The sequence below is a fragment of the Helicoverpa armigera genome, chromosome 10 (genome assembly GCF_030705265.1).
Source record: "Helicoverpa armigera isolate CAAS_96S chromosome 10, ASM3070526v1, whole genome shotgun sequence".
In the NCBI taxonomy this organism is placed as follows: Eukaryota; Metazoa; Arthropoda; class Insecta; order Lepidoptera; family Noctuidae; genus Helicoverpa; species Helicoverpa armigera.
Window position 1 is genome coordinate 10,389,049 of NC_087129.1, and position 26,201 is coordinate 10,415,249.

The following is a 26,201-nucleotide window of genomic DNA, read 5'->3' on the forward strand; positions in this document are numbered from 1 at the left end:
TACTTTATTTCTGTAAGGTACAGTCAGACGCGTTTATAATTATGAATTTACAAAAAAAAAACAGTAAATGACAACATCTTATTTCAACCTAAAAATGCAAGCATATTTTTGTATTTGTATTAAAAAACTCTCGAATCTAACTGTGCCTTAACTTATGAACATCCTTGTACCACAAACATTTGCGTAGGAATTAGGAAAATATTAAGTAACCGAATCTACCATCACGAGTTAAAAAGGGCGTAAGTAACCAGTGTTCTCTTTTAATGTCGTTACACCCTTCACATAAGACGGTAGTTTATAATGTGACCTGTCTAAAACATCTATGGAATTTAAAAATCTATCACACTGTTATGGTAACTTGAGCTAATCTCGTCAAGTTTAAATTCAAGAATCATAAACACAAAAAAAAAAAACATAGTTTGCAAAAGTCATCTAAAAACTAAGTCACGATTACTTTCTAATGTGACCACAAATTCAGTAAAAAAATGTAACTAAAATACATATGCATATGTATGGTAAGTATAATTGTATATGCAAGTATCTAGGCAGCTATAAAACAAAAAAAAAACATCTAGCTATCTTTCTAACTCCTATTTAGTAGGTATCGAGAAAATAATCACAAACATTAAATTAATTTTTCTCCTCAAGAATTTTCTCTGTAGAAAATCTAATTGGTTTGAATCCAAAACATACTACGTCAGTCAAATTTTTGGGAGTTCCATATAATCATGCACACATTCGTAATTTTTCTTTATAAAAATCTTTTATTTCGACCTACCAATTAAGCTATCGTACATAAATATTTATATAACACAGGTGGAATATCTATGGACCCGAATTGGAATTCTTTTCAATGAAACAATAACTTTGTTTAGAGTTTAAATAGAAGCCAAAATGAATGAGCAAAAAACTAATCTACCAGTAAAGGTAATTATTTTTGAATTGATTTATTAGACACAATTCTGTCTGTGTTTTCGCTTTGCAAATTCGCTGTCCCAGTAACACAATGTCCATAGATAATTCAGCTGTATTGAATTAAATCCCAAATGACTACACAACTAGAATAACCAGCAATATAAATAGATAAGTACTAATAATGTTATCTTCATAATCATTTCTATCCAAAAGGTTAATAATTGAAAGCCAAATAATGTTAACATTTTCCAATTAGAATTTAAATGTTTCATTTACAATTAGAAATAAATAATACACTCGCTCGTGGTTCTGATAAACTTTAAGAAATACTTTTTTATTCTGATATCAGAACCTTTTTCAAAATCGACGTCATACAAAAACCGTTTTGATACTTTATTCGTTTCAATCAAACCGTATCAAATCTAAAATTTCGATATTTTTCTAAAATGTATCTAAAATCTAAAATTTCGATATTTTTTCTGTTATTTCAATTTCAACTTTATGCATACGCAATAAGGTTGTTTTTTGAGTGTTACTTTTATTTTACTAATGAATATTCAATTTTGAATACAGTATCAAAACGGTATAAATTAAATAAATACAGGTACCCGTCCATACAGCCGAATGGAAAGTTTTTGTTGCCATGGAAATTAATAAATAAGGAAGACGTTTGACGGAAGCTTTTGTCCCTACTAATGCGATATGTCCACGTAGGTTTTGTAGTGATGGGCTATGTTAGGAGTTCATTATTCAAAGAGGTTCAATACACTCTTTGAAGAATGAATTTCCCAAAGTCGTCAAACTATTTCAAATAATATTTCTTAATATAAACTGTACTTACCAGTCAATTGACAGAATCGTATGTTAACACCAGATTCCTAAGTTTTACAGTTTTTGTTGCCTTTATAATTCCATCTGTTTTTTTTTTGTCCCATTGGAATCAAATTATCAAAATATAGCCTCTGCTTTGTTAACTGGCTGGCAAGTCTAATTTATATTAAGGTCTATGGAATGTATAAATAACAAAATGAATAACAAATTAAGCGAGTGTGTCGAGTCGTTTAACTCATAACAGATTTTCGAATGGTTACCCTACGCAAGCTCCATAATTTCTATATATCACAGTTACGGTAAACAAATGCAAATATTGAATCACACGATCAAAAATGTGAAAATACATATTTTTTTAACGTTTTATTGAAGATGAAAATTGTAGCTAAACATTGAAGAAAAAAAATAGTAGTCTTAGCAGGAACATTTTTAGGGTTCCGTAGCCAAAATGGCAAAAACGGAACCCTTATAGTTTCGTCATGTCCGTCTGTCCGTCTGTCCGTCTGTCCGTCTGTCCGTCTGTCCGTCTGTCACAGCCGATTTACTCGGAAACTATAAGTACTACAGTGATGAAATTTGATGGGAATATGTGTTGTATGAACCGCTACAAAAATATGACACTAAATAGTAAAAAAAAGAATTGGGGGTGGGGCCCCCCATACATGTAACTGAGGGATGAAATTTTTTTTTTCGATGTACATACCCGTGTGGGGTATCAATGGAAAGGTCTTTTAAAATGATATAAAGTTTTCTAAAAAACATTTTTCTTAAAGTGAACGGTTTTTGAGATATCAGCTCTCAAAGTCGTAAAAAGTATGTCCCCCCCCTCTATTTTTATAACTACGGGGTATAAAATTCTAAAAAAAATAGAGGTGATGCATGCTAATTAACTCTTTCAACGATTTTTGGTTTGATCAAAGTATCTCTTATAGTTTTTGAGATAGGTTGATTTAACTGTAATTTATTTTTTCTCATACTGCAGCTACAATTTTCTATGTAACCTTCAACAGCACGAATAACAAAACTTGATATAAATACAGTCTATTGATAATATAAAATGTGGATGGTATACTTCCATAAACAATGGTGTTTGTACATGTTTCAGTACACAATGTCAAAAGAAGCATATAAAAAAGTTCTATTATTCACTAAAATGTACTTCAAAAACTGATACATTCAGACAACTACACTTAAAACTAACATTAAGTGTGAAAAGTTGAAACTTAACTCTAAATTACATCAAACATTAATAATATAAATAACATATCGATTTAAGTATGAAGATCATTATTAATTGCTATAACTTTGTGATTATTAAATTATATTTAGGTATATCTCCTCGATTCCCTTTTTCTAGCACTCGTACGCCAATCTAAATTCTCTATTCATAATCTCGCAAACAAACCTATATATTGTCAACAACTTACCACACTAATCGTGTTCACGAATATCAACCTTATTTTAGAGGTATAAAGTCGATAATGGCGTACACAGTTAGGACCAACTATATAAAAATATTCGAGCACTCGATTATCGATTTTGTCAAGCTTTGTGTCATGATTTTGAAAAGTTAATGGATATCAAAATGTCAAAGTATAAAAATCTGTATAGCCATTGAAATTTTTAGTCATTCAAAGTTCACGTAGTGTAAAATGCAAGATTATTTTTATCTTACTTCTATGCATTTCTACATGAGTGCTCGTTATGCTTTTGTTTTATTGCACTAGACCACTTCTTCATTTAGTCAATACAAAATAAACCTTATTTTTTCACAACTAAGGTCTATTTCACATATTGACAAAAGGTACTTTGCCAACACAGGTGTGACACATTGAATTGAGACTACTATAAAACAAATGCACAACGATGCATCAACCAATGACATTCGAAATAATGAAGTGCTACCTTCCTATCGGTCCCTAATTCCTTATCTATCCCTAGTTCCAAATATACCTACTTTCAATATGTGGACAAAATATTTAGTGTGGCCCAAGATTATATTATTTTTGGATGACCAATGAGTGTATTGAAACTAAATCACAGAACAAACCAACGGCGTGACTTTGATTCTTGGAACAGATGTTTTATTTCACAAAAGCGGATCAGCCTCAGTGGTGGTCGAGACGCCGAGTCATACAAAGACAATGTGCATGTACATTTACATATACACAAATATGGCTCCCCGCTTTCCTGAAATAAGACCTCTATGATGCAGTCTCTGTCCCTTATAGTCAATGATACAATAATTGTAGCAGAAATGTAGATGAATTTGAGGAGTTAACGTATCCGGACCTTCTCTGGACGTCACAAATCTGCCGTAAACGACGTAATTATTGATGACCATAAGTTCTTTTGAACAAGTTACAAGTGCCACATCGAAATATTTTCCCCACAATACCCTGGTCCTTCTATACGGAACTGCTGGAGTCTCCGGGGAAGTGCAGCTGGTTGTCTCCGCCGCAGCTAGGAGTTGGAGACGAGGGAGGGTCGAGAGACGCGCGGGAGGCTGAACTGAAACTGCTAGAACTTAGCTCTTCCGGCTCTGGTTCGTAGCGACTGCCTGGGATAACTGGAAGGAAAATTAATAAAAAGGTATGAAATTTAATATTCAGTATTTATTTCTTCTTTGATCAAAATATTTTTGAATAGCTTAGGGGAACAAATAAAAATGCAAAAATGCTGTTTTTGAATTCTCATCTTTATTATGTAGGTACTATCCTGATTTTTTAAAACACTCCATAACATTATCAACAAACCATTTCAGCCGAAGTATACAATATACGCGTCATAGCCGAAAACATATTTAGCATACGTTATATGACAGACTGGTATTCTTGGGATGTTTAGCACTTGCAAGCAGTCCACACATTCTATTTTTACTTATTTTAAAAAGCGAATTTTTTAAGCTATCAATGTACTTCTTTTTTATATGTAATGGTTTCAAAAAGAAATCAATTTTTATAATTTTTACAAACAAATATATATAGAACCGTGTGAAAAGTTCTTGCAATGCAAGTGAATATGTAAATAATAAAAGCAAACAGTTTTAATGATAAAATAACCATTGCTTTATAGCTCACATCTATAGCATTCAATATTTCATTAATTAAGGTACAATATTTATTGTTATTATGCTTGAATCATACAACATTTTTTATCGTTCTAAGTATTAATGAAGAAATGTTAGTGCAGACCATTATGTAATACAAAGTTATAGAACTGATAGATTCCACTATTATTTACATTAATTTTATTGATCAAATTACATGATTTGGTCAAGGCAATCAATAACACATTATAAGTTTATAAACATGGAAGCAACGTCATGATAATTGTATAAGAACGGATTTTTTACAAAAAAAGGTGGTCATCAATTTAATATACACAATTTTTTATGATTTTTAATTCATTAAATAGTCGAACTTGCCCTCATAACAAATATTTACGAAACTTGACTGTACAAAGGTCTATGCCAAACAATTTCTGCGTCATGTAAACAGTCTATCATAGACAGAAGTACACTTATTTAAAACTTTACATAGAACCAGTTTTCTGGAGCCTTACAAAACTACAATTAAAAAACGATGAGAACATAATTTTGATTATGAAGCTAAAATCTCTTTTCGAAACAAAGGAACCGTTTTCCTTCTCAAACAATCGACTTATTCGACAACTTTTTACAGTTTATAAGCTGCCGCTATTAATTGCCATTATAATAAAAACAAAAAAATAATAATATTCGTACGTAGACCTAGTAACCAAAATCAATGGTACATAATTATTAATTTTGTATCCAATTATAAGTTAATAAACCCAAATAAGTACTAACTATTCCGAAAAAGATCAATCTACTAACACAAAGTAGGTACCTTAGTACTCCTTACGGTCTTTCGTGAAACTTATTTAGCCAAAGAAATGTACTAAAATAATTAATGCATAGGTTAGTAATGTTTTAGCAATGTTACACCCGAAATCTATTTCAACCCCATTAAAAGCGATTTCCAAAAGCCCTTACATTATATTTCCCTGCATTAGGTACATCACTTTCGATGTAGTATTGGTCTACACTAGTCCATTGACCATCTGTAAGGAGTACCACAAAGGTAGATTGTACTATTTTTATTAAACCCTGTCAATAACTGAGAGTTGAAAATTAAAAATTAACTAATAGCCCTGCCTTTCTACTTCATTTACTCCCCTACTTCAAAAGCCTTTCTGAAGTATACTCTACAATTTGCACCCTCAGATGCCCCGATTGAGAGCTGTAGTTTAAAATAAATAGCCTTACAACTTCAACAAGTTTCTAATTTAGATCTTTTATGAAAACACCTACGATATAATTTTGAAAATCATAAGAACCAATTCATTTACAACCATAATTTCATAACTTACTTAAAATGAATATGTCGTCCAGGTTGAGGGCAAATACAATATATGGAAACTAAGATTTAAGCCCTTAAAAACTAAAATTTTCGTCAATTAATAATAAATAGTATTATGCACCAACTACGTATTATTAAGCTTAAAAATAATCGAAATAATTTCACCAAAAGAAATACGATCAATCGTAAATTATATAAAAAAATAAATATTTGTCATGATTCAACATATTAAAGCTAAATAAAATTATAATAAAACATTGGTTAATAAATAATACTTGTCGATAGTTACGATATATTTGTACACGAAGACAGCCGTACATGAGAGAAGGTATCATATACCGGGGTGACTAAGTCATAAGCGTTAAGTTGCCTCTGAATAAGACCACACGGTACTGTCTAGCAATACTATACTGAACCAAGCACATTATTTGCCGCACAGTAATAGATATAAATCTAATTTTTAGCACGACAAACCAGAACCTTAGAGAGGTCTATTTGGAAAATATGCTCAATCAACATAGCTAGACGATATTCAACACAATTTTAAGACCTAATATTATATTTCTGATAGGTAACATTCACAATTTATTGTTTCTTTGGTTTCTCCGAACGATATACCGTGATGTCGCACTCAGAAGCAGTAGTTGGAGGCAAAGCAACACAATAAATTAATACTGAGGTATGATCGCTTTAATTACATATTAATAATTAAAATGAGCCTCAATTATATTAAGGTCAACATTAACGCCTGTTTGTTCCGCAAAAGCATTGACCTCTAATGTAACTGATTGCGCAAAATATGTATATAATATACTGTGTCCATTTATCATGGTCAAGCTTAAATTATTGTATGGTAGTGTACAGGTAAGCATATTTCTGTATACTGGCCTTTAAGATCTTGCGTGGCGCGTAGAAAAAAAGTGTTTAGTTTTTTTTTAGCTTTCTGTTTCCACTAGGTATGCAATTTTATTCATCTACACTTAAATAACTAAATAAACAAAAGATAAGTACTAAAAGGAGTACTGTTATACAAAAAAAAAGTATTAGGTTTTTTGTGAAGACTTCGCACCTTTTCGATAATATCAAAATTTTGCCCAAAATCTATAACTACGAGTACAGTATTACATAATCATATGAAAACTTCGAATGTCAGGAATTAAGAGCCTTCACAAAAAATCTAATCGTGATTATTTTTTGTGTATTTTGATAGGTTTTTACATTTTTATGTTTATTTTTTTTGATATGACATATAATACCGCTACTGAACAACGATAAAAGGTCATTGCCTAAATAATATTATGTTAGGCTTTAGTAGCAAATATTTTAAAATCACTTTTTTTACAAACATTTTAAGTTTTTTTTTGTCTTTTACCTGTGCTTAATCACATTAATTGCATTTATTGACTAAGATTACTACAACAGCAGCAAATGTTTGATTCTAAACGCGTAAACGGGACATATTCAGCTTACGTTACATTACTATGAAGATTATCTATTAAGCGGTCTCTTTTAAAAACATGTAACGACAGAATACTTTAAAAGATAAACAGGTACTCATAATCGAATAATCTTAAAACTTAATAGTGTTAGTATACTACACACATAATATAAACGAAGCAAAGAAAGTTAGAAATATAGAACTACATTAATAATAACATATTTGAGTAAGTATTCAGCGTAACTCTAATTTGACACTAATAGATGGATAAAGTAGAATAAACTTAGACTTGTCCGAAATGTTATTTCAAAAAGCTTCTCTTTATAAAATAATACGAATGCTTTTCACTAGATCAACGAAGAATTAATAATCCGAATATTTCTACTTTAAAATATCCAAAATATAAACATACTAAAGGTATCTATTGCATTAAGATTTTAACCTAAGGAAGCATGACATTTATGAAGTAGCATAAGCTGAATATGTCTTTAATTTAAACTACGATAAATATTGCAAAAATCGTAACATTGAATTTCATAGCACTGAACACATTTTATTTATTTTTTCTTCTTACGCGACTTTTTAGACTTAGACGATTGCTTTGTCGAAGGCATGGTTACATTAGAAGCACCAGTGGATTTTTTGTCCTCTTTGTCGCTATCAGTAGACACGATCGGTGAAGTATTATCATCATCCGAAGACTTATCCATCACCTCTATTTCTTTTTCCTCGGATTTATCTTCATCAATCTTCACTTCTTGCGTTGTAATTTTATCATTTTCTACAACGCTAAAGCCTTTCTCTCTCTTCGACGGAACTTTCTCTAAATCTATCAGATTGAAGGCGCTTGATTCTATGGCTTTGTTTGTGGTCTCTTTAATGGTCGACAGTATATTATCGATGTTTATCTTACATATGGGACTTGTTATACCTCCATCGTTCATTTCTAGAAGGCTGTCTCGCATAACTTCTAATTTGAAGTCGTCCAAACCGAAGTCCAAAGGCTCTAGTGGAGGCAAGTCAAGAACTGAATGATGTTCTTCAACAAAGTTGAGTTCTGAAGGCGCATCACATTCGGCTACCATTATATCTGTTCTCTTGCATAGCTCAATAAGTTTTTCTTGTAACGACACCCGTGTTGAAGACCCAGCTTCTTCATCATCGAAATCTCTTGTTTCAATCACCTTTTCTACTTTCTCTTTCTTTTCTATTTCAACTCTTTCTTCAGAAGCCTTTTCCTCTTTTTTCGCGTTCTTAGACGCAGCAATAGAGCTCCAAGATTTAATGGGTGGCTTTTCAATAACTTCTACCTCTTGGATCTTCTTTTCCGGCTGTGGTGACTTCTTACGTATTTTAGTGCCTTTAGTAATCTGAATTTCAGGGAACTCTTCCTTCATTGTATCTATTACATAAACATCTGTCACTTCAGTTTCATATCGTTTTTCTGCCGATTTTCGTTCGGAGTAAGGCGAAAGAGATTTAGTTTTCTTAGCTCGCGGTGATTCTTTTGAAGCTGAGGTATTTTCTCCAATTCCTTCAAATACTTTAAGAGTATCAGTTTTAGGCACATCAGTGACAAATTCCTTAAATTCAGGTACAAAGTCATTTTGATTAACATTATCGTCAGTTTTAGGTACGCTAGTAATTTCTGGTTCACCGAGTCCCCACATATCTGTAGGATCAAAACAATCCTTTCTCTCTGGGGTAAGGCTTTTTGAAGAACGTGATTTTTTAGTTTTAGCTAAGTAAGACATCGGTTCGATATCTTCGTAAGGCGTCGAGATTGAAACTAAGTCACCACTGGAAGGCTGAGGTTTATCATCTATAGCGTGTATTTCAACAAAAGTGTCCTCATCTTTCATCTGTGCTTCGTCTTGTGTCTTCTTGACTTTACGATTTTTCTTGGACTTTGGTTTGGGTTCTTCAACAGTTTTCTCATCGACAGCTGGACTTTCGTACGTTACCGGCTTTTCCGGCTCGTTTAGGAGCATATCCCAAGCTTGTTCTTCAGTTTTAATGTGTTCTGCAACTTTTTCTTTGTTCGATTTCGTCTCGGTAGTTTTCTTCTTTGTCGATAATTTTAAAGTTACAGCCACCGAAGGTGTTTCCTCTCGAGTATCTACAGTAGCGATCGGTTCCTTCAGTATTGGCTCCTTTGGAGCAGGTTCCTTGGTAATAGGCTCTTTTGGAACTAATTCTTTTTGAACGGGTTCTTTTGCTATAGGCTCCTTTGGAACAATTTCTTTTGCAACGGTTTCTCTCGGAATAGAATCTCTTGAAGTCGTCTTCTTTGTAACAGATTCTTTTGGGACGACCTCTTTTGGAACGGATTCTCTTGCAGCTGTCTTTTTTGGAGCAGCTTCTTTAACGACATGTTCTTTTGAAGCATTCGTTTTGGGAACAGGTTCTTTTAAAACTTGTTCCTTTACAACTAAATCTTTCTTAACAGGCTCCATCTTACTAACTCTTTCTACCTTAGGAGTAGATTCCCTACGTTCGTGTACCTCACTTGACTTGGAAGCTTTCGACGCCTCATCTCGAGACGGAGGGCTTTCCCTAACTCTATAAGATTTCCTATCTCTAGAACTAGCATCGGCGGCGAGCGAGTCGCCGTCCGACTGGGGGGTGGGTGATCGCCTAACACTATGTCGGGCGGGCGGCTGAATATCACCCGCCGGCGTCCGGTTTGGCAGTGGGTGGGGAGGCGCCTCGCAGGCTCGCTCGGCGGGCGCCAAGCTCCTCGCACTCGCTCTGGCATCCGTCACCTGTCGCGCCGCCTCCTCGGGTACGCTATACTTATCTAGACTATAACTAGGGTCGGGCAGCGGCTGCGCGGGGATGACGCGCGCGGTGCTGAGGTCCTGCGGCGGCGCGGGCGGCGGCGCGGCGCGGCCCGGCACGCGCTGCGCGGGGATGGTGGTGCCGGCCGGCAGCGCGCCGCGGCCCGGGCGGCGCTCGGGCGCGGCGGCGCGCAGCACGGCCGGAACGTGGCCTCGTCGGCGTTGGACGCGGCGTAGGGCTCCAGCGCGGGCGCGGGCGCGGCGGGCGGCGGCTGCACCACGGTGCCGAGCGGGCCCACGGCGCGGGCCAGCGCGGGCCGCGCGGGGCGCGGGGGCGAGGCGCGCGCCGCCCCTATACCAACACCGAAGGCAACCGTTATACGCGGGCGGAGGAGGCGGCGGAGGCGCGGCTGCCTTGGGCACGGGTATAGGGCCGGCGGCGGCCGCGCTCTACGCTACGTGCGATATCACTTGGCGACGCTCAACTTAGCCGCTCGACTACGCAACCGGGTGTTCTCGGACCTATCGATCGATCATCAAGCGATACCATCGACCGATGGTAAAATCGACACAATCAGTGAAGTCGAAACTATCGATCCATGGCTTCAATATTAATCAATCAATAGGTCTGAGGAAACACCCGTACACAAAAACCACGTTTTGTTCGCAAATTGTTCTGCGCCGCCAAACGGCCGACTTGAACGTCACCAAATAATTTCGCACATAGGTTAGCTTGCGCTCCGGCGACGGCTCCTCCGCGTTACTTCGCTCTTGGATATTCACTCGGTCACAAACGAATTCCAAAAACGTTTCACTCGCGTGTTTACACAAAATTATGAACGCTTAAAAGTTGCATCACATCAAAACTCAACCTCTTGAAAATCTCTTTTTTTATATTTGACTTCAAATCTTGCCAAATTAAAGTTTCAATTTTTTTTCTTCATCGGTCAATTTATATATTCTATTCGTACTTAATTTATTTCTTTGAGTCGTAAACAAAAAAAAAACAAAACAAAAGCGCGATGAACTCAAAGAATCTTGCCCGATTTTATAAATAGAAGAAATGACAATATATTTTGTGTCTTGAGATACAAAAACTGTTCATCATAAATTCTTTTGACGTTTGCCGACTTTTAGGACAAATTGAGGAACAATTTAACCAATCAAATATAGAAACTTTCAAATATTCAATTTGGCAACTGTCGCAAAATTAATTCTCTAGTAAAGATATCATATAGCAAAGAGGCAACATTTTTGTGCAATGTTTTTTTGCCCCGATACGAATGGACCGATTTGAAAAAGTATTTCACTGGAAAGAAGCCACATTCTCTGCGCTAAACATGGGCTATGTTTTATCCGGGTACGGTCAGAATTCGCCGGGATACAGCTAGTCAAATATACTATCAAATCTCAAAATAATTTATAATACAAAATGTAACATACCATGGTCTTCCTTCATAGCTTCCGCTAGATCTTCCCTCAATTGCACGTCACACACGGAAGCCGCACGGCCGCTCTCAGCCAACAAAGATTTGCGACGGAAACTGTCTGATGGAGAATGTTCGAGAGAACCTGAGGACAAGTGATAGGGAGTTCGAATTATATGTTGATGATTTAATAAGAGGGTTTTTGCGTGTGTTTAATGGATACTCGGATGTCAATATCGATACGGGTGTTTTTAGAAGTCTTATAAACAAAAAGTATAATTTAAATATAAATAAAATTGTGCCTGTCGTAGGATGCGTCGTGACTAGGGCTTTCAAATACCGGATTTTTTTAATTCCGGTATCAATACCGGTATTAGAAATTTCAATACCGTGATCACGTGATCACGGTATTGTCGGTCATGCAAATATTGCAATACTCCAGATATTAAAAGTTGTCGCTCCTTTATGCGTCTTCGAAGTGCTTTTGCAAGATTTTGGCTTAAGTCATTAGCTTGACCATATCTAACTTCGTCAACATAAATTTTAGCGCAATATCCGCTTTTAGTAAATTGGTACAGTACTAATATAGTTACTTTGACTACAGAAAGGCTGTTGTAAACATTTTTTAATATTGTCAAATTGAAATCGTCTAATTCGAAATCGGAGTTTAATTTTAGATCGATTACAACTTTTAAAACACAATCCTTTAGTTTCAAAAAGCGTCCAATCATAGCCCCGACACTATGACTAAAAATGAGATTGACTTCATCATGACGAACAAGAAGCACATAGTCAGAGACGTCTCCGTGATCAATAGGTTTAACACCGGTAGCGATCACCGACTTGTCCGAGGCTCTCTGAATATCAACTTCAAGGCCGAACGTTTCCGTCTGATGAAGGCCAGGCTCCGACCAACACTGCTCCAAACCATGACAGGATCTGAAAAGTTCCAGTCAAATTTGGAGAACCGATTTGCCGCCGTGGAAACCACAACAGACGTTAACCAGAACCACGAATATGTGGTTCGACATGTTCGACGTGGGTGGACATGTGGTTCGGATCCTCAGGAGGAAGGTTCGAGATTCTGTAACATGCAGCGTCAGGGATTATGAAGAAACGACGTGAAAACCCGCCTCGTCAGCTAAGCGGGCTCTAAACCAAGAGATCAACAAGCACTTACGATGCGACCTCCGGTGCTCCAATACTCGTGACTTTGAAAGAACAATTGAGCTGAATCGGGGGTCAAAGGTATTCGTACAATCTCTTGGAAGAAGCCACTTGACGAAGCTGACCACAACAAGTGGAGAAGTCATTTCTTCGGTGCCGGCAGTCTTTTCGGAAGTGGAAAACTTCTATGGCCGGTTATACGCATCGCATGCATCTCGACCTTATCCCGGAAATGAGGATTCTAGAGCCACATTAACACGCCATTTCACCGAAGACCTGCCAGAAGTCAGCAGTGGCGAAATCGAGATCGCTCTGAGACAGCTCAAAAATGGAAAAGCCCCTGGCGAGGATCGCATTACAACAGAGCTATTAAAAACAGGAGGTAAGCCCATACTGGGGGAGCTCCAGAAGTTTTTTAATGCCGTCCTGTTTGAAGGGAGAACTCCAGAGGCGTGGAGTAGGAGTGTTGTCGTCCTGTTCTTCAGAAGGGAGACAAAACCCTGCTGAAGAACTATCAGCGGGCGGGTATGCTGGGCTGGTTGGCGCTTAATACACAAGTGTGAAGTGTGAGAATAAGATTACGAGTTGGTACATACATCTTACGAGTCGTAGTTATTTATCTTATTTAAAACAACTTCCTGTTACTTATTACAACAAACCACAATAATTAAAATTATAAAAAGATGTAATACCGTAATCACGGTATTGGCTCCTCAATACCGGTATTGAAAAAATACCAAAATATATCCGTGATCACGGTATTACGGGATCCCGTAATACCGGTATTGAAAGCCCTAGTCGTGACCAAGTTTTAATTTAACAGACGTCCCAATCGATCAAGAACTTAAAAAAAAGTCAGTTATACTTATTATGATGGGGAAACAAACTTGACTTTGACCCTGTATGAAAAACGAATCCTACTCAATATTTTGTTGTTTTATTTCATTCTCAACTTTTATATAGATCTCTTTAACGTAACTTCTTTTTGCAACATTTGTATAGATTATTGACATTTATACGACCGATTTCCGTAACGCAAGTATGTTTGTCTCTCTCTTCATATAGCGATACTCACTAGCAGAGCCGGAGTCAATGAGCACAGGTACGACGGGGCGGGCGCCGGGCATGTTGACGGGGTTGGACCGCGCCGGACCCGCGCATACCTCTACTGTCTCCGCCTCCGATAACGACGAGCTCGAACTGGTTAAGGAAAAAAAATGGAGTGAAAATTGATTTCTTCTTTTCGATATCCATGTGTATCTTCATCCTTATAATATATTTTTGATTGTTTGTATATTTTTCTGTCTTTATGCAGAAAACATAACCTAACTGGCAACAATTTTTTTTTAACATATGACTGTTAAAGTCATATGTTAAAAAAAAATTGTCCTTTCTGTGGCCTCTCGAGACAGAGCTTCTTTGTCACTCCACATAATTTATATCAACAATTATGTTGAGGTATTTCCTACCTCATACATAATTAAACTTCGCAATAAAATAAATATAAATTCTAAAAAAATTCCTGACAATAAAGCATTCAACAAATTTTATCAATTCGTTCAAAAACTATCTACCTCTACCAAACTTATTAAACTTGATATTTATTTCTTTATTTCAATCACTTTGCCCAATCAACTTACCCAGTGCAGTTATAAGTCTTGAAGACAAACTGCGGGCCCATCCACAGGCGGCGGTGCGGGCCCGCGTGCGTCACGATCTCCACTTGCGACAGCCAACGCTCCTCTTCGCTCATACACATGTCTGCACATCTCTGTAATATCGATACACAATCGATTAGTGTCTCGATTTTATTGCAACACCTTCTTGATAAATATAAAAATTCAGCCTACTGCTCGTTTGAGCATTCTTATTCTTCAAGAATAATAATTGACTTATTCAAATTATAAGATCGTCCCCTCGTCCCTAGAACACCCGCATTTTGGCAACGCTACTTTCTTATACCCGAGTCGTCACACCGGAATGGCAGCAGCCGGCAGCGACGCGGCGAGCACTTTCAGTGTGAAATAATGACCAGTAACGCTTCAAAAGCTTCAGGCGGTCGCGTGGCCGCCCGCGGCGCTGCGAGGTGCGGAGCCTGCCAGCTCTGCTCGTCATTTGCTCTCCATACTCATAGTAAACTTTCTGTCTAAACTAGTATGAACCAGTTCCAACGTCCACTATAATGTACGTTACCCGGCAGGTCTGCGGCTGCAGCAGCGGGTTGGAGGGCGGCAGCGGCGCCAGCAGGTCGGCGGCGGCGGCCGGACGCTGTAGCGGCCACTGCGCTACTGGCTCCACCTCCAGCTCGATCATGACTCGTCACTATAGTGTACTGTACGTTACCCGGCAGGTCTGCGGCTGCAGCAGCGGGTTGGAGGGCGGCAGCGGCGCCAGCAGGTCGGCGGCGGCGGCCGGACGCTGTAGCGGCCACTGCGCTACTGGCTCCACCTCCAGCTCGATCATGACTCGTCACTATAGTGTACTGTACGTTACCCGGCAGGTCTGCGGCTGCAGCAGCGGGTTGGAGGGCGGCAGCGGCGCCAGCAGGTCGGCGGCGGCGGCCGGACGCTGTAGCGGCCACTGCGCTACTGGCTCCACCTCCAGCTCGATCATGACTCGTCACTATAGTGTACTGTACGTTACCCGGCAGGTCTGCGGCTGCAGCAGCGGGTTGGAGGGCGGCAGCGGCGCCAGCAGGTCGGCGGCGGCGGCCGGACGCTGTAGCGGCCACTGCGCTACTGGCTCCACCTCCAGCTCGATCATGACTCGTCACTATAGTGTACTGTACGTTACCCGGCAGGTCTGCGGCTGCAGCAGCGGGTTGGAGGGCGGCAGCGGCGCCAGCAGGTCGGCGGCGGCGGCCGGACGCTGTAGCGGCCACTGCGCTACTGGCTCCACCTCCAGCTCGATCATGACTCGTCACTATAGTGTACTGTACGTTACCCGGCAGGTCTGCGGCTGCAGCAGCGGGTTGGAGGGCGGCAGCGGCGCCAGCAGGTCGGCGGCGGCGGCCGGACGCTGTAGCGGCCACTGCGCTACTGGCTCCACCTCCAGCTCGATCATGACTCGTCACTATAGTGTACTGTACGTTACCCGGCAGGTCTGCGGCTGCAGCAGCGGGTTGGAGGGCGGCAGCGGCGCCAGCAGGTCGGCGGCGGCGGCCGGACGCTGTAGCGGCCACTGCGCTACTGGCTCCACCTCCAGCTCGATCATGGATTCATCGCAGATCTTCTCTTTTGATAGGCCTGAGCGAAAATCGATACATTTAGATGTAAAAATTGCTACCACGACCGAATTGAGAACCTCTTCCACTCAAAGGGAACATGTAATGACCAAAAAACATTAATTTCTAAATTGAATAATTACACGTGTAGATATTATTTTTCCGAGACTATAGGAGTGACTTCTAATAAAAAAAAATACACAATCTTAATATTAATTCTAGTACTTGAAGTTGAATGAAAATTAAATATGAAAAATGTTTACTGTACAAGACCACACCTTAAATCAACATCAACAGCATATAATACACTCACTAGACAGCGGTCGTGGATGTAACAGCAGATGCAGCAAACAACCATTAGCCGCCATCAGGTACAACGCGGCCACGGGCGCCGGCGCTCGGCCGCTGACGGCCGGCCCGAACCGCGCCCGCGCCAGTAGCGGCGCCGAGTTGTTGTCCTCCGATAGCGAGGACAGGCGCTGACGACCTGGTGATGAGGAGTATTTTTAAGAGAAGGTTGCTAGTGCAATCATTTGTATGTCACTCTGACATTATACATCCTGATCGAGATGTAAAGTTTGCGCATGGTGTATTAGCGCATGTAAAGTTTTGCGCATTGAGTCTTTGTGCTTAACAAGTTTGCGCATAGTACATTGCGCATACAAATTTGAGTATGACAAGACTGTGCACGTTGTATTTACAATAAATGCGCATAATGTATTTGAGCATGTGAAGTTTGCGAACGCTAAACATGCATGCGACATTCCCACACGTATACTGGTATTTGGACAAGACATATTTTACAATAGCAGACTCCGACCTAGTCGACCTCATTTATCTTTTAATTGGTTATGTACGGCGGCAGCCGAGGGTTGCAGCACTATGTGTGACGTAGTGAACACTTACCGGAGCTGTTCCTAGTGATGGTGTGCGTGGGTATGTTGGCAGTGGGCCGCAGCTGGTGGCAGCGGGTACAGGGTTGCAGCACTATGTGTGACGTAGTGAACACTTACCGGAGCTGTTCCTGGTGATGGTGTGTGTGGGTATGTTGGCAGTGGGCCGCAGCTGTGCCAGTGGTGACAGCGTGGTGGGCAGCGGGTACGGCGGCAGCCGAGGGTTGGGGAACCACGCGCCTTGCGACATGTTGTCACCCACCTGAGAACATTTAAATGATATAAATGGAGCTTCGAAAGTGGGTTCTCCCAAAAGTGGCTTTTCCTAACTATGTTGGGGTCAGCTTCCAGTCTAACTGCGGCTGAGTACCAGTGTGTTACAAGGAGCGACTGCCTATCTGACCTCCTCAACCCAGATACCTCAGCAACCCAATACCCCTTGGTTAGACTGACTTCTGACTATTCAATTTTAAGACTATTTAATATACTTCGTATATTTTAGGGTTGTAGGGCTTATATTAACACGCTTATATTACCTTCACTTGTAACTACATATATATGTAAGAAAATCTTGGAGTATTAAGTTGACCCACTTTCCAGCCTTCGATTAGAATGAAATTTTGCACACGGTCAGAGTTCTAATGACAATACATGACTAGCTACAAGAAACGTTACAAAAAGCGTGGTTTTCCGTTATTATTTACCACTATTTCTTTTTTTATATACTAGGTTTGTTAATCAGTCCCCCTTACCGTGGTAGCAGAAGCTCGTTTGGCCGCAGCAGTGTGTATGGGCAGGCCGGCGGAGCGGTGGAAGCGCGACAGGCGGTTGACGACGCGCGGCTGCGTGTGCGTGCGGACGCCGATCGCGCCGCCGTACGGGCTGATCGCGAACACGTGCGTCGTGCCGCGGAGCGTGGATACTGCGGCCCAGCGGGAGTCGTTTGATATCGCTATGTCCTGGAAAATATACATAAAAAAATCTTTATGAAATGAAATGAAATCGTTTATTTTGCAAGTTGGACATTACATCACTTTTACACGTCATTTTAATCACAAAAATCTTCAGATGAAGTAATAAACCATCAATGCCATCATCAACTCAAAATTTAACCACTATGGCCTCCCAATATTATTAGTTAGGTTGCTATCATTTTTTCGATGGTAAATCATCAAATGACTCCTCCCGCTGTGTCTTTTACAACCTTTAGCTTTAAAACCCATCATGTTCCTTCGAAGGCCTTTTATATACCAGGACCGCGGTAACTCTTTCGAACAATCCCACAGCCTCGGTAGGGCTTGGCCTTGGTATAAGGGAGACTAACCTGCACTTTAGCCGTAGTATCTCCCCTATGCAATATATACAGATGATGGACAGACGCCAAACTAGCCCCACAAGGGTGAGGGTTGATCCTGAACACGTGGAAGTCATGGCCTCGTCTATCAGCTGTCATCAGCAACATGCCGCTCGCGTCGAACTTCAGCGCGATGATCGCTTCGGAGTGCGCTATGAAGTGGGCTACTATCGGGTCGCATGGTTCTTCGCTGTCTTGCCCGTCTTCTTCCTCGTTACCCTAGAATTGAAGTATTAAAATTGGAATTTAACATTATAAAATTGATACTTTTATAACTACGTGAGACGGCAGAAGACTAACCTCCCCACTCAGAGACATTTAATGATTACTTAAGTCACTCCTTAGTGACGGAATGTCCGTCACTAAGGAGGTTAGATTTTATAATAAAGGTTTTTGAACTAGCCGTCATTATAAAGTACAGGGTAGTTTCAAGAATCACAAGTTTGAAGTAAATAACAGTTTCTCCAAAATGGATCAGTGGTTTTAATTTCAACGTGATGCTTGATCGTGAGAACACTATGTTCATGAAATTCAACGACAAATCTGCATCAGGTTTGTATTAGGTATTTTATTAAAGTATGCATTCTCATCTTAGCTTCAAATAACTTACTTCGATATCCAATATGGTAACAACTCCCGGCTGCTGTATATCGGCGTTGGGTGGAGATGGAGACTGCGAGGTGCTTCGCCCCCCAGCCAGGCTGTGGGCCACGCTCTCCCCGAGGCCACGTAGGCCTTTGCTAAGGGACTTGGCTGCGTGGAGCACTGTCGCTGTGTAGCTGGTTACGCCTTCACCTAGAAAAGTATGGTGTTGTATAAGGGTGTGTCCTATGTAAGTGAACCAACGCGAAAACAGTTGCGAAGCGATAGAGCGAAGAGAGAAAGAAACTCCGTCAGGCATCGACCCTTTGATTATTTTCGCGTCGCGCCGCGTCGCTTCGCGTTCGTATCCAGGTCGCTCACATAGGACACATCGTAAATAACGCTATGTTATCCTTGACCTACTTCATGTGTTTAAATATGGTGTAAGGTCATGTTACGGTGCCATGTCATAACATCTATATGCATAACAATGTTTTTTGGAATCATGTATTTACATTGATGATTTATTTCATGACAAAGAAATTCACTCAGAGTTAAACTTATTTGAATTAGAGGTAAAAAATCCTCTGAATTGAAAACATCCTTCTATTGTGTAAGTTGGTTAAAAGAATATAGTAAAAGGCTTCCGGGTGCTGTATACGGAAAATAATGTATATGAATATGAATTGAGAGCTTTTTTATTGTGTTTTTGTTTTACAACAAACATTACTAATTAAACCATTAAAGGCATCATAATGTAGAGGTACACTACTAGGATAAAGACCATACATGAGCAATCGATTAGTCACGCACGCTTGTAAAACAATGATATGCAACCGTTAAGGTCAACAAAATTAATATTATAAATAAGTCAACAGCCTGGTTATGTTGAACAAAAGAATATAATTACTGTGTATTCAAGATCAATATTTGCTTTCATGAATTCAAAATTTCCTTCTTTTTAAATGCATTGAGTATTTGGGCTCCATTTTTCACCTAGTGCCCCAAATTTTGTATAGACTTCTCATAACGATTGCTTAAAACCTTACCTTTAGTTTCGTTCTCTAAAAAACTTTCAATGGTTGAAAAAAAATAATAATTTAGTAACACTAGAAACTAATTAAGTTTGGATAACATTTTCTCATTCGTATTTTTGGCAACCAAACATGGGTAATTTTAAATAGTAGGTGCTTAATGCGTATTTTAGTATTTTATGATTCCAAAATACGGAAGTTGTACAATCTACGATGACTTTGTGGTAGGTCAGTGCTGTATAAACAATCAATAAATCGGTTTAATTAGATTATTGCGTCTAAATGCAGTAAGTTCAGTACTACATCGCGTGCACGATCCACTCTAGTAATTATAGGGAGGTGAATTAAGCTTTGTTTTGTATGCACTTTTTATTGAATGAAATAACAAAAAAATAGACTCATTCTAAAGTTTTAACAGATACAAATAGCACTGCATAGCTCTACATAAATATAATTTCGACTCAAGGAACAACAATCAATCAAACTAAACATTTAGAATACAGCATTGGTGGCATAACTTAGGACCACTGACTTCTTTTGGAACAAAGCCTTTAAGGTCTTGCAAAGCTATTTTAGTTCCAAATGATTAAATTCAACAAAAAAAGAGTGCTCAAAATACTCTAGACTTACAGTGCAGTTAGTAACATGCTGTCCGCGCATGAATGTGAATGTGCTAATAAATTATGTACCCCTCAGTGACATTGAGTAGGTATGAGTAACTATGTGCCTGCAATGCAGTCTATATTCGTTCGAAAAGTGACACAGACCAATTTTTATTGTCCCTTTTGTAATAATTAATTATTGTAGACCAATGCTTAAATTATCCATAAGGCGGTGGCATAGTCGAGTCTCAAATATAGACTACCTATTAATAAATACATACAAAAACAGGTTGCAGGTAAAGTTTAAAAATAAAAACTTATTAATAGGTACCTAGACTCAGTATTCGCAGAAACGCCAATATTCTTGCAAAAAGTTTTAACAAGAATATTAAGACGTGAAATTAAGTCTGGGAATGAAACCGAGCTTTAAATATAGCTAGGCCATATTTCTGTAGGTATAGCATAGGTAGAAAATTAATCATCATAGTTTCAGAATTGGCACTCCTATAACACGCCATAGAATATTGTCGGCATGGAATCGGCCGAAGTCATAATTTTAGTGTTGCCAAAATATTTGTCTGGACGTTGTTGTCAAGTTAAAATATATTAGAAATAAATAAGCAGCACGTGAATGTATGAAACGTGGGCAATCTATATCGAACGATGTCTATTATTATAAGAGAGAAACTGTCGTTTGTTTTAATCTTTCAACAGTTTGATATGCGTTATCTGGTCAACAATACATGTCACTGAACTCTATTATAGTGGTTGATAGGGGATATCCATAATTAAATTATCGCACAGTATATTACTCGGTAGTGAACGGCTACCATAGGGTTATTTTAGTTTGAGCACTGGCTCTTATTTTTAGAACATATAAACACTGGTGTTTCTAAAATGATTAATGTTTCCGAATTCACTATAGAGCCCTCTTACAAATATTAGACATCACATGACGGGCTGTTTAGTAGACATAAAAGGAAATCATTAAGTTGGGGAAAAGAGTATTGCTGAGGGATGTCCCTAGGTGCTTCTAGATTGAAAAAATCTATGGAAAATGTTCCTCTTCCTTCTATTTTCGGTCAATTTAATACAAAAGATCCAAGAATCAAGTCAATCTTACCTTCACACCCCCCACTGCTTCTTTTCGATTGATTCAACTTCTTATCAGCATAAGCCAGCCAGCGGTCTCCCAACGCCAAAGGGTTGATCGGCAAGCTGCCTCCCAAAGGACACGGGCAGGGGTAACAAGTAGTGACGGCCATTCGGTCTTCTAATGTCGCCGCGTCGAATACCGCGAAACGCTCAGAAAATGATACGACTACTGAACGTTTGTTTGCCAGCACGTCAAGTATCGGGTTCTTGAATTTTATGCTTTTTACCTGTTGAGTTAAAAAATATTTTCGTCATAATACGATTACAGTACCTAACTGTGCTTTTTTCATAAAGATTTTATAATACTGGAGAATTCTTAATGGTAACCCGGGGTTTTCAAATCCCTGTATCTACCCGTGAAATCACATCTTAGATTCAAATCTTTCAGCAGTTTTGCTCAGGTCGTTTTGTCGCCTTTTACTTTTACAGGAAAATCATATTTGCATCTAGGGGTTTAAAAAAGGAGCAGCTTGTTTACACCCAACTGCAGATAAAATCGGCCATATTTAGTTTATTAACCGAAAGTATCAGTAGTAAACGCGATAGCATCCGTTTCCCGTAGTATTCAGCATAATATTATGTCTACCTACTTCGATATCAGAAGCTAACACGTGTAAGTCTAGGTCAGCGCGACCCATTTATCTTTATTATTCATACTGCATGCTAAATAGCAATTCTAGTTAGTTACTTGGCTAACGCAAAATAGTCTTCTCAATATACTTGAGAAGATTTGGGAATACTTCAATACAGGTTCATATAAAAAAAAGACAAGAATTCATTGAACTTTCAATTTAGAATACTGCTTTTCAATATATTTTTTCAAACTCAAAGACACAATGCTTTTCAGCCAATCTTTCAAAAAAAAAGGGGCGACCAATAGATCCTCTTTATTGCAAAACTCACCTGTTCACCTCCTCTAATAGAAATAAAGCTGAGCGAGCAAAACGAAGGTCCTGGACTGGCAGAGTCACACAAGGCGATAAGGGGCCTCTTCGATGCGAAGCAGTCGCCGTGCTGCGGAGTAGGCAGTATACGGAGCACCCTCACTGTGCCTTGTCGCCATGACAACACCTCCTGGGCCTCCCCACTGGGGGGGATCAGCCACACTTGGACCCCGGACCCGTAGCCCAAGATAAGGAGTAATGGGGAGACATCGTTGTCACTGTCCCCTTCTGGTGTTGGCTCGTTTATGTCCGCCGTTTCGAACCTGAGGAAATTATGTTGAGTTAGTTTCTTGCCACACTTATAATCGTCAAATATGTTTTCATACACAAAAAAATACATCAGTAAAAAGGGATCTTATCCAAAAGGAAGAAAGATAAATGACGATTATATTTCCTTTGTTAAATGATACTCAGAACTGAGGTTGAGTCATGTTACAGTATGTCTTATAGAATTTGCTGACTCCACAGAACTGAGATCCATAACAGATCTAATTACTGCTACATTCAGCAACCTCCTTTATTTCGATACTGCAAACCCCTCATCCATTGCCATTTTTTAATAATGAATGCAGACATGCACCTGCTTTCATTCCCATGACATTACAAGACTCAAATCAATATCCTAAAGACATTCTAGTTTGCTATTTGAAGATCAATTTATAAAAATACAATGACCTTAGTTTTGACATTTAAACATTTAAATAAACAACTTAAATTATAAAAAGAATTTATCTAAACATCGGCACTTTGTAATTATTAAAATTTTAAAAATACCATCTCTGGTGATACCATCTTCTGTATCTCTTAATTATTTCTACAGACCAGAAGAATTAGGGTAGCTTCTATATTTTAACAACACTATCGTTATTACGTATATACATTATCTTTTCTAATTCTATAAAGCTAAAGAGTTTTTCTTTTAACCCAATAATCGTAAAAATTCTTACAGTGTTAGATAGCCTAATTTTGGCCATATACTTTTGGCTTTTGGATAGAAAGGCTATAGACTACTTTTGATCCTAGTTAGTCAGCTATTACACATCCTATTCAGCTATTATATGATAGTTACTAATATTACCTCGCCCATTGTATAACATCTTTGGGATCTACAGTCGATGAAGAGGATAGTGTGACATCGTTAATGAACCCGGAGACAGCATCTATGATGCTGCGGTCGCTCGGTGGCTGGGACGGCACGGTGAGCGGCCCGCCCGACCGCACGTGCCGCGGCGACTCCGCTGACATGCTGTGTGAGCGTCGCCTGTGGGATATGCAGCTTTTAGTTCATGTATGTCATTTAAGTTTACTGTTAGGTAGTTGGCCCATAAAATACTTAAAAATAATTTACTGATCTAAAACATTTTCATGCAGTTATGGCTGCGGGTGTCCAACTGGGCTGTAGCCTTCGATTCAATCAATATTATTAAATGCAGACAGGTGCAAAATGTGCTGCATGTAAAAATTTGGTTGCCAATGATTTGTGTTAACTATCAAATGTGACCACTACATTGAAGATATTAAACAGTAATAAAGGAGCAGTAGACTTTGTAGGGCTCACCATTTTGGAACTTAAGGTAACTTGCAACTTTAGTGCTCAAGTTTTGAGTCCACCTTTGTAATGAACCTTACACTCATGTCTTATTGACCTTGCGCAACAGTATTAACAGCAAAATAAATGAAGTAACATGACCATGTAATTCACAAGTATTTTTTATTTGTTAAAAATATTGATTAAATTATAGAATCAAAGGTTTGGTGCGTGCAGGTAACTTACATATGGGTGTTGTTACGCAAACCTGATCCGCTGCAGATTTATTACCTAAGAGTTAAGAGCTTTTGGTTTTATTAAGCTAAGGACAATGAACTCTCAACAAGCACAGACATGTTGAATTATTTATCCTCTGACACATTCTCAAAGAATCTCGCAAGTTTATAAAATTTTAATATTGATAAACCTACAAAGGTCAGCGAAAATATTATTTGCATAAACAACAAATAAGAATAGGCATTTCATTAAATGGAGTAAGTTTTAAAATGCTGAGTTATCTGTGATAGAGGCTATTGCAAATTTAGGATGCAATACAAACGTCTTTGATGCAATAGATAAGGAAAATACAATTCAAACAAAAACTTAACATTCAGTGTAATAATGACCTTGACCATTTTATACAAAAACATGTTTTGTTCATTTGTTTATGTACTTAATGATTTGGATTTAGAGTACATTTTGAAATGAATTTAAAGTTTTGTGAATCTCATTGTGTTATAGACTAGGTACTGAAGGGTTATTGACATTATTCACATAATAAAGCTCCAGTAAATACAGTAATTATACTAAAAATAAACAAAAGATGCACTCACCTAAATTAAAAACTGCATGAACACAGCTAACAAAGCGAACAAATGAAAAACCAATCAATTGTTTTTACGAAACAAATTGCGTAAATGATTTGAAAATCGAACGCGATTTTCTTTGAGAAAAAAACATCATCGATAATAAAGATTACATAAGATAAAACAATATCACTACACTTTTTAAATCAGTCAGTCTTCAAATAATAACAACAGAATGTTTATGTTGTTTCGAAACAGCTGGTAGCACTACTATATCTACACACAAGCTCTATAGTACTTCAAACTTAAAAGGGGACCGAGGACAAAGGAAATCGATGAAGTCTATCCACCCTGCGTTGTGACTAAATCTAACTATATTAATGCGTAATAAGAACATAATTTGCGTCTTACATAATACACTCACCTTGTTTACGAAAACAATTCTCATTTTAAATCCATTTTCGAGTAAAATGCTATTGCGTCGTACTGGCAGTCGAAAACAATGACGTCACACACGAATAAAAACAAAACTCTAAACAAACATATCTCACTCGCGCACTCAATCAATTATTTTATTTAAACAACTCTCATTAAATTAATAAATGAAAAATAAATTAGATTTTTATGTACAAAATATACAACAATTTACGGAACAGATGATTTGAATGACAATACCCTAACGCCCACTTGTTCGTTTGTTGATGTGTGTGTGCGTCATACGGATACGACAAAGCAATCATTACATTTGTATACACAGCACACATAGATAATTTTGTCACTGTGTGGAAAAACACAAGTCAAATACAATGTCACTTCACAGATGCGACAAACACAAAACTAACAAATGATAAACATTAACTTTTTTGCCTATTATATATGTACACAATAATACAGTAATCTTCAGTACTTTTTAAAGCAACATGACAACGCGTACGCGCTACAGTTTTGTGTTTTGAAATTTTGAATGATTTCTTGATTTATTTATACTTGGGGAATTTGAGGTAGAAATGATAATCCTTTTGTAGGCCTGCGTGAGCCTGAGCATTCGTTCATTATTATAAACACCTTTGTACAGTCTGTACAGTTACGTGGTCTTTGCGCTGTTTCAAAAATCTCAGAGTACGTTTCGTTCTTCGCAGA

At 38.5% G+C, this 26,201-nt stretch overlaps 1 protein-coding gene across 1 annotated transcript; it reads right to left on the minus strand.

Moving 5' to 3' along the window:
• Window positions 1–4,423: 4,423 nt before the first annotated feature.
• LOC110370967 (uncharacterized) lies at window positions 4,424–25,825 on the minus strand. The gene is given in 17 exon segments (XM_064036637.1): window positions 4,424–10,507; window positions 10,510–10,698; window positions 11,790–11,918; window positions 14,016–14,140; window positions 14,581–14,711; window positions 15,134–15,255; window positions 15,380–15,978; window positions 16,014–16,185; window positions 16,477–16,650; window positions 17,177–17,318; window positions 17,809–18,015; window positions 18,381–18,629; window positions 19,021–19,205; window positions 21,752–22,010; window positions 22,687–22,990; window positions 23,806–23,988; window positions 25,486–25,825. Coding segments are annotated over 16 exon segments (5,538 nt in total). The 5' UTR covers window positions 23,973–23,988; window positions 25,486–25,825; the 3' UTR covers window positions 4,424–8,123.
• Window positions 25,826–26,201: the final 376 nt, after the last annotated feature.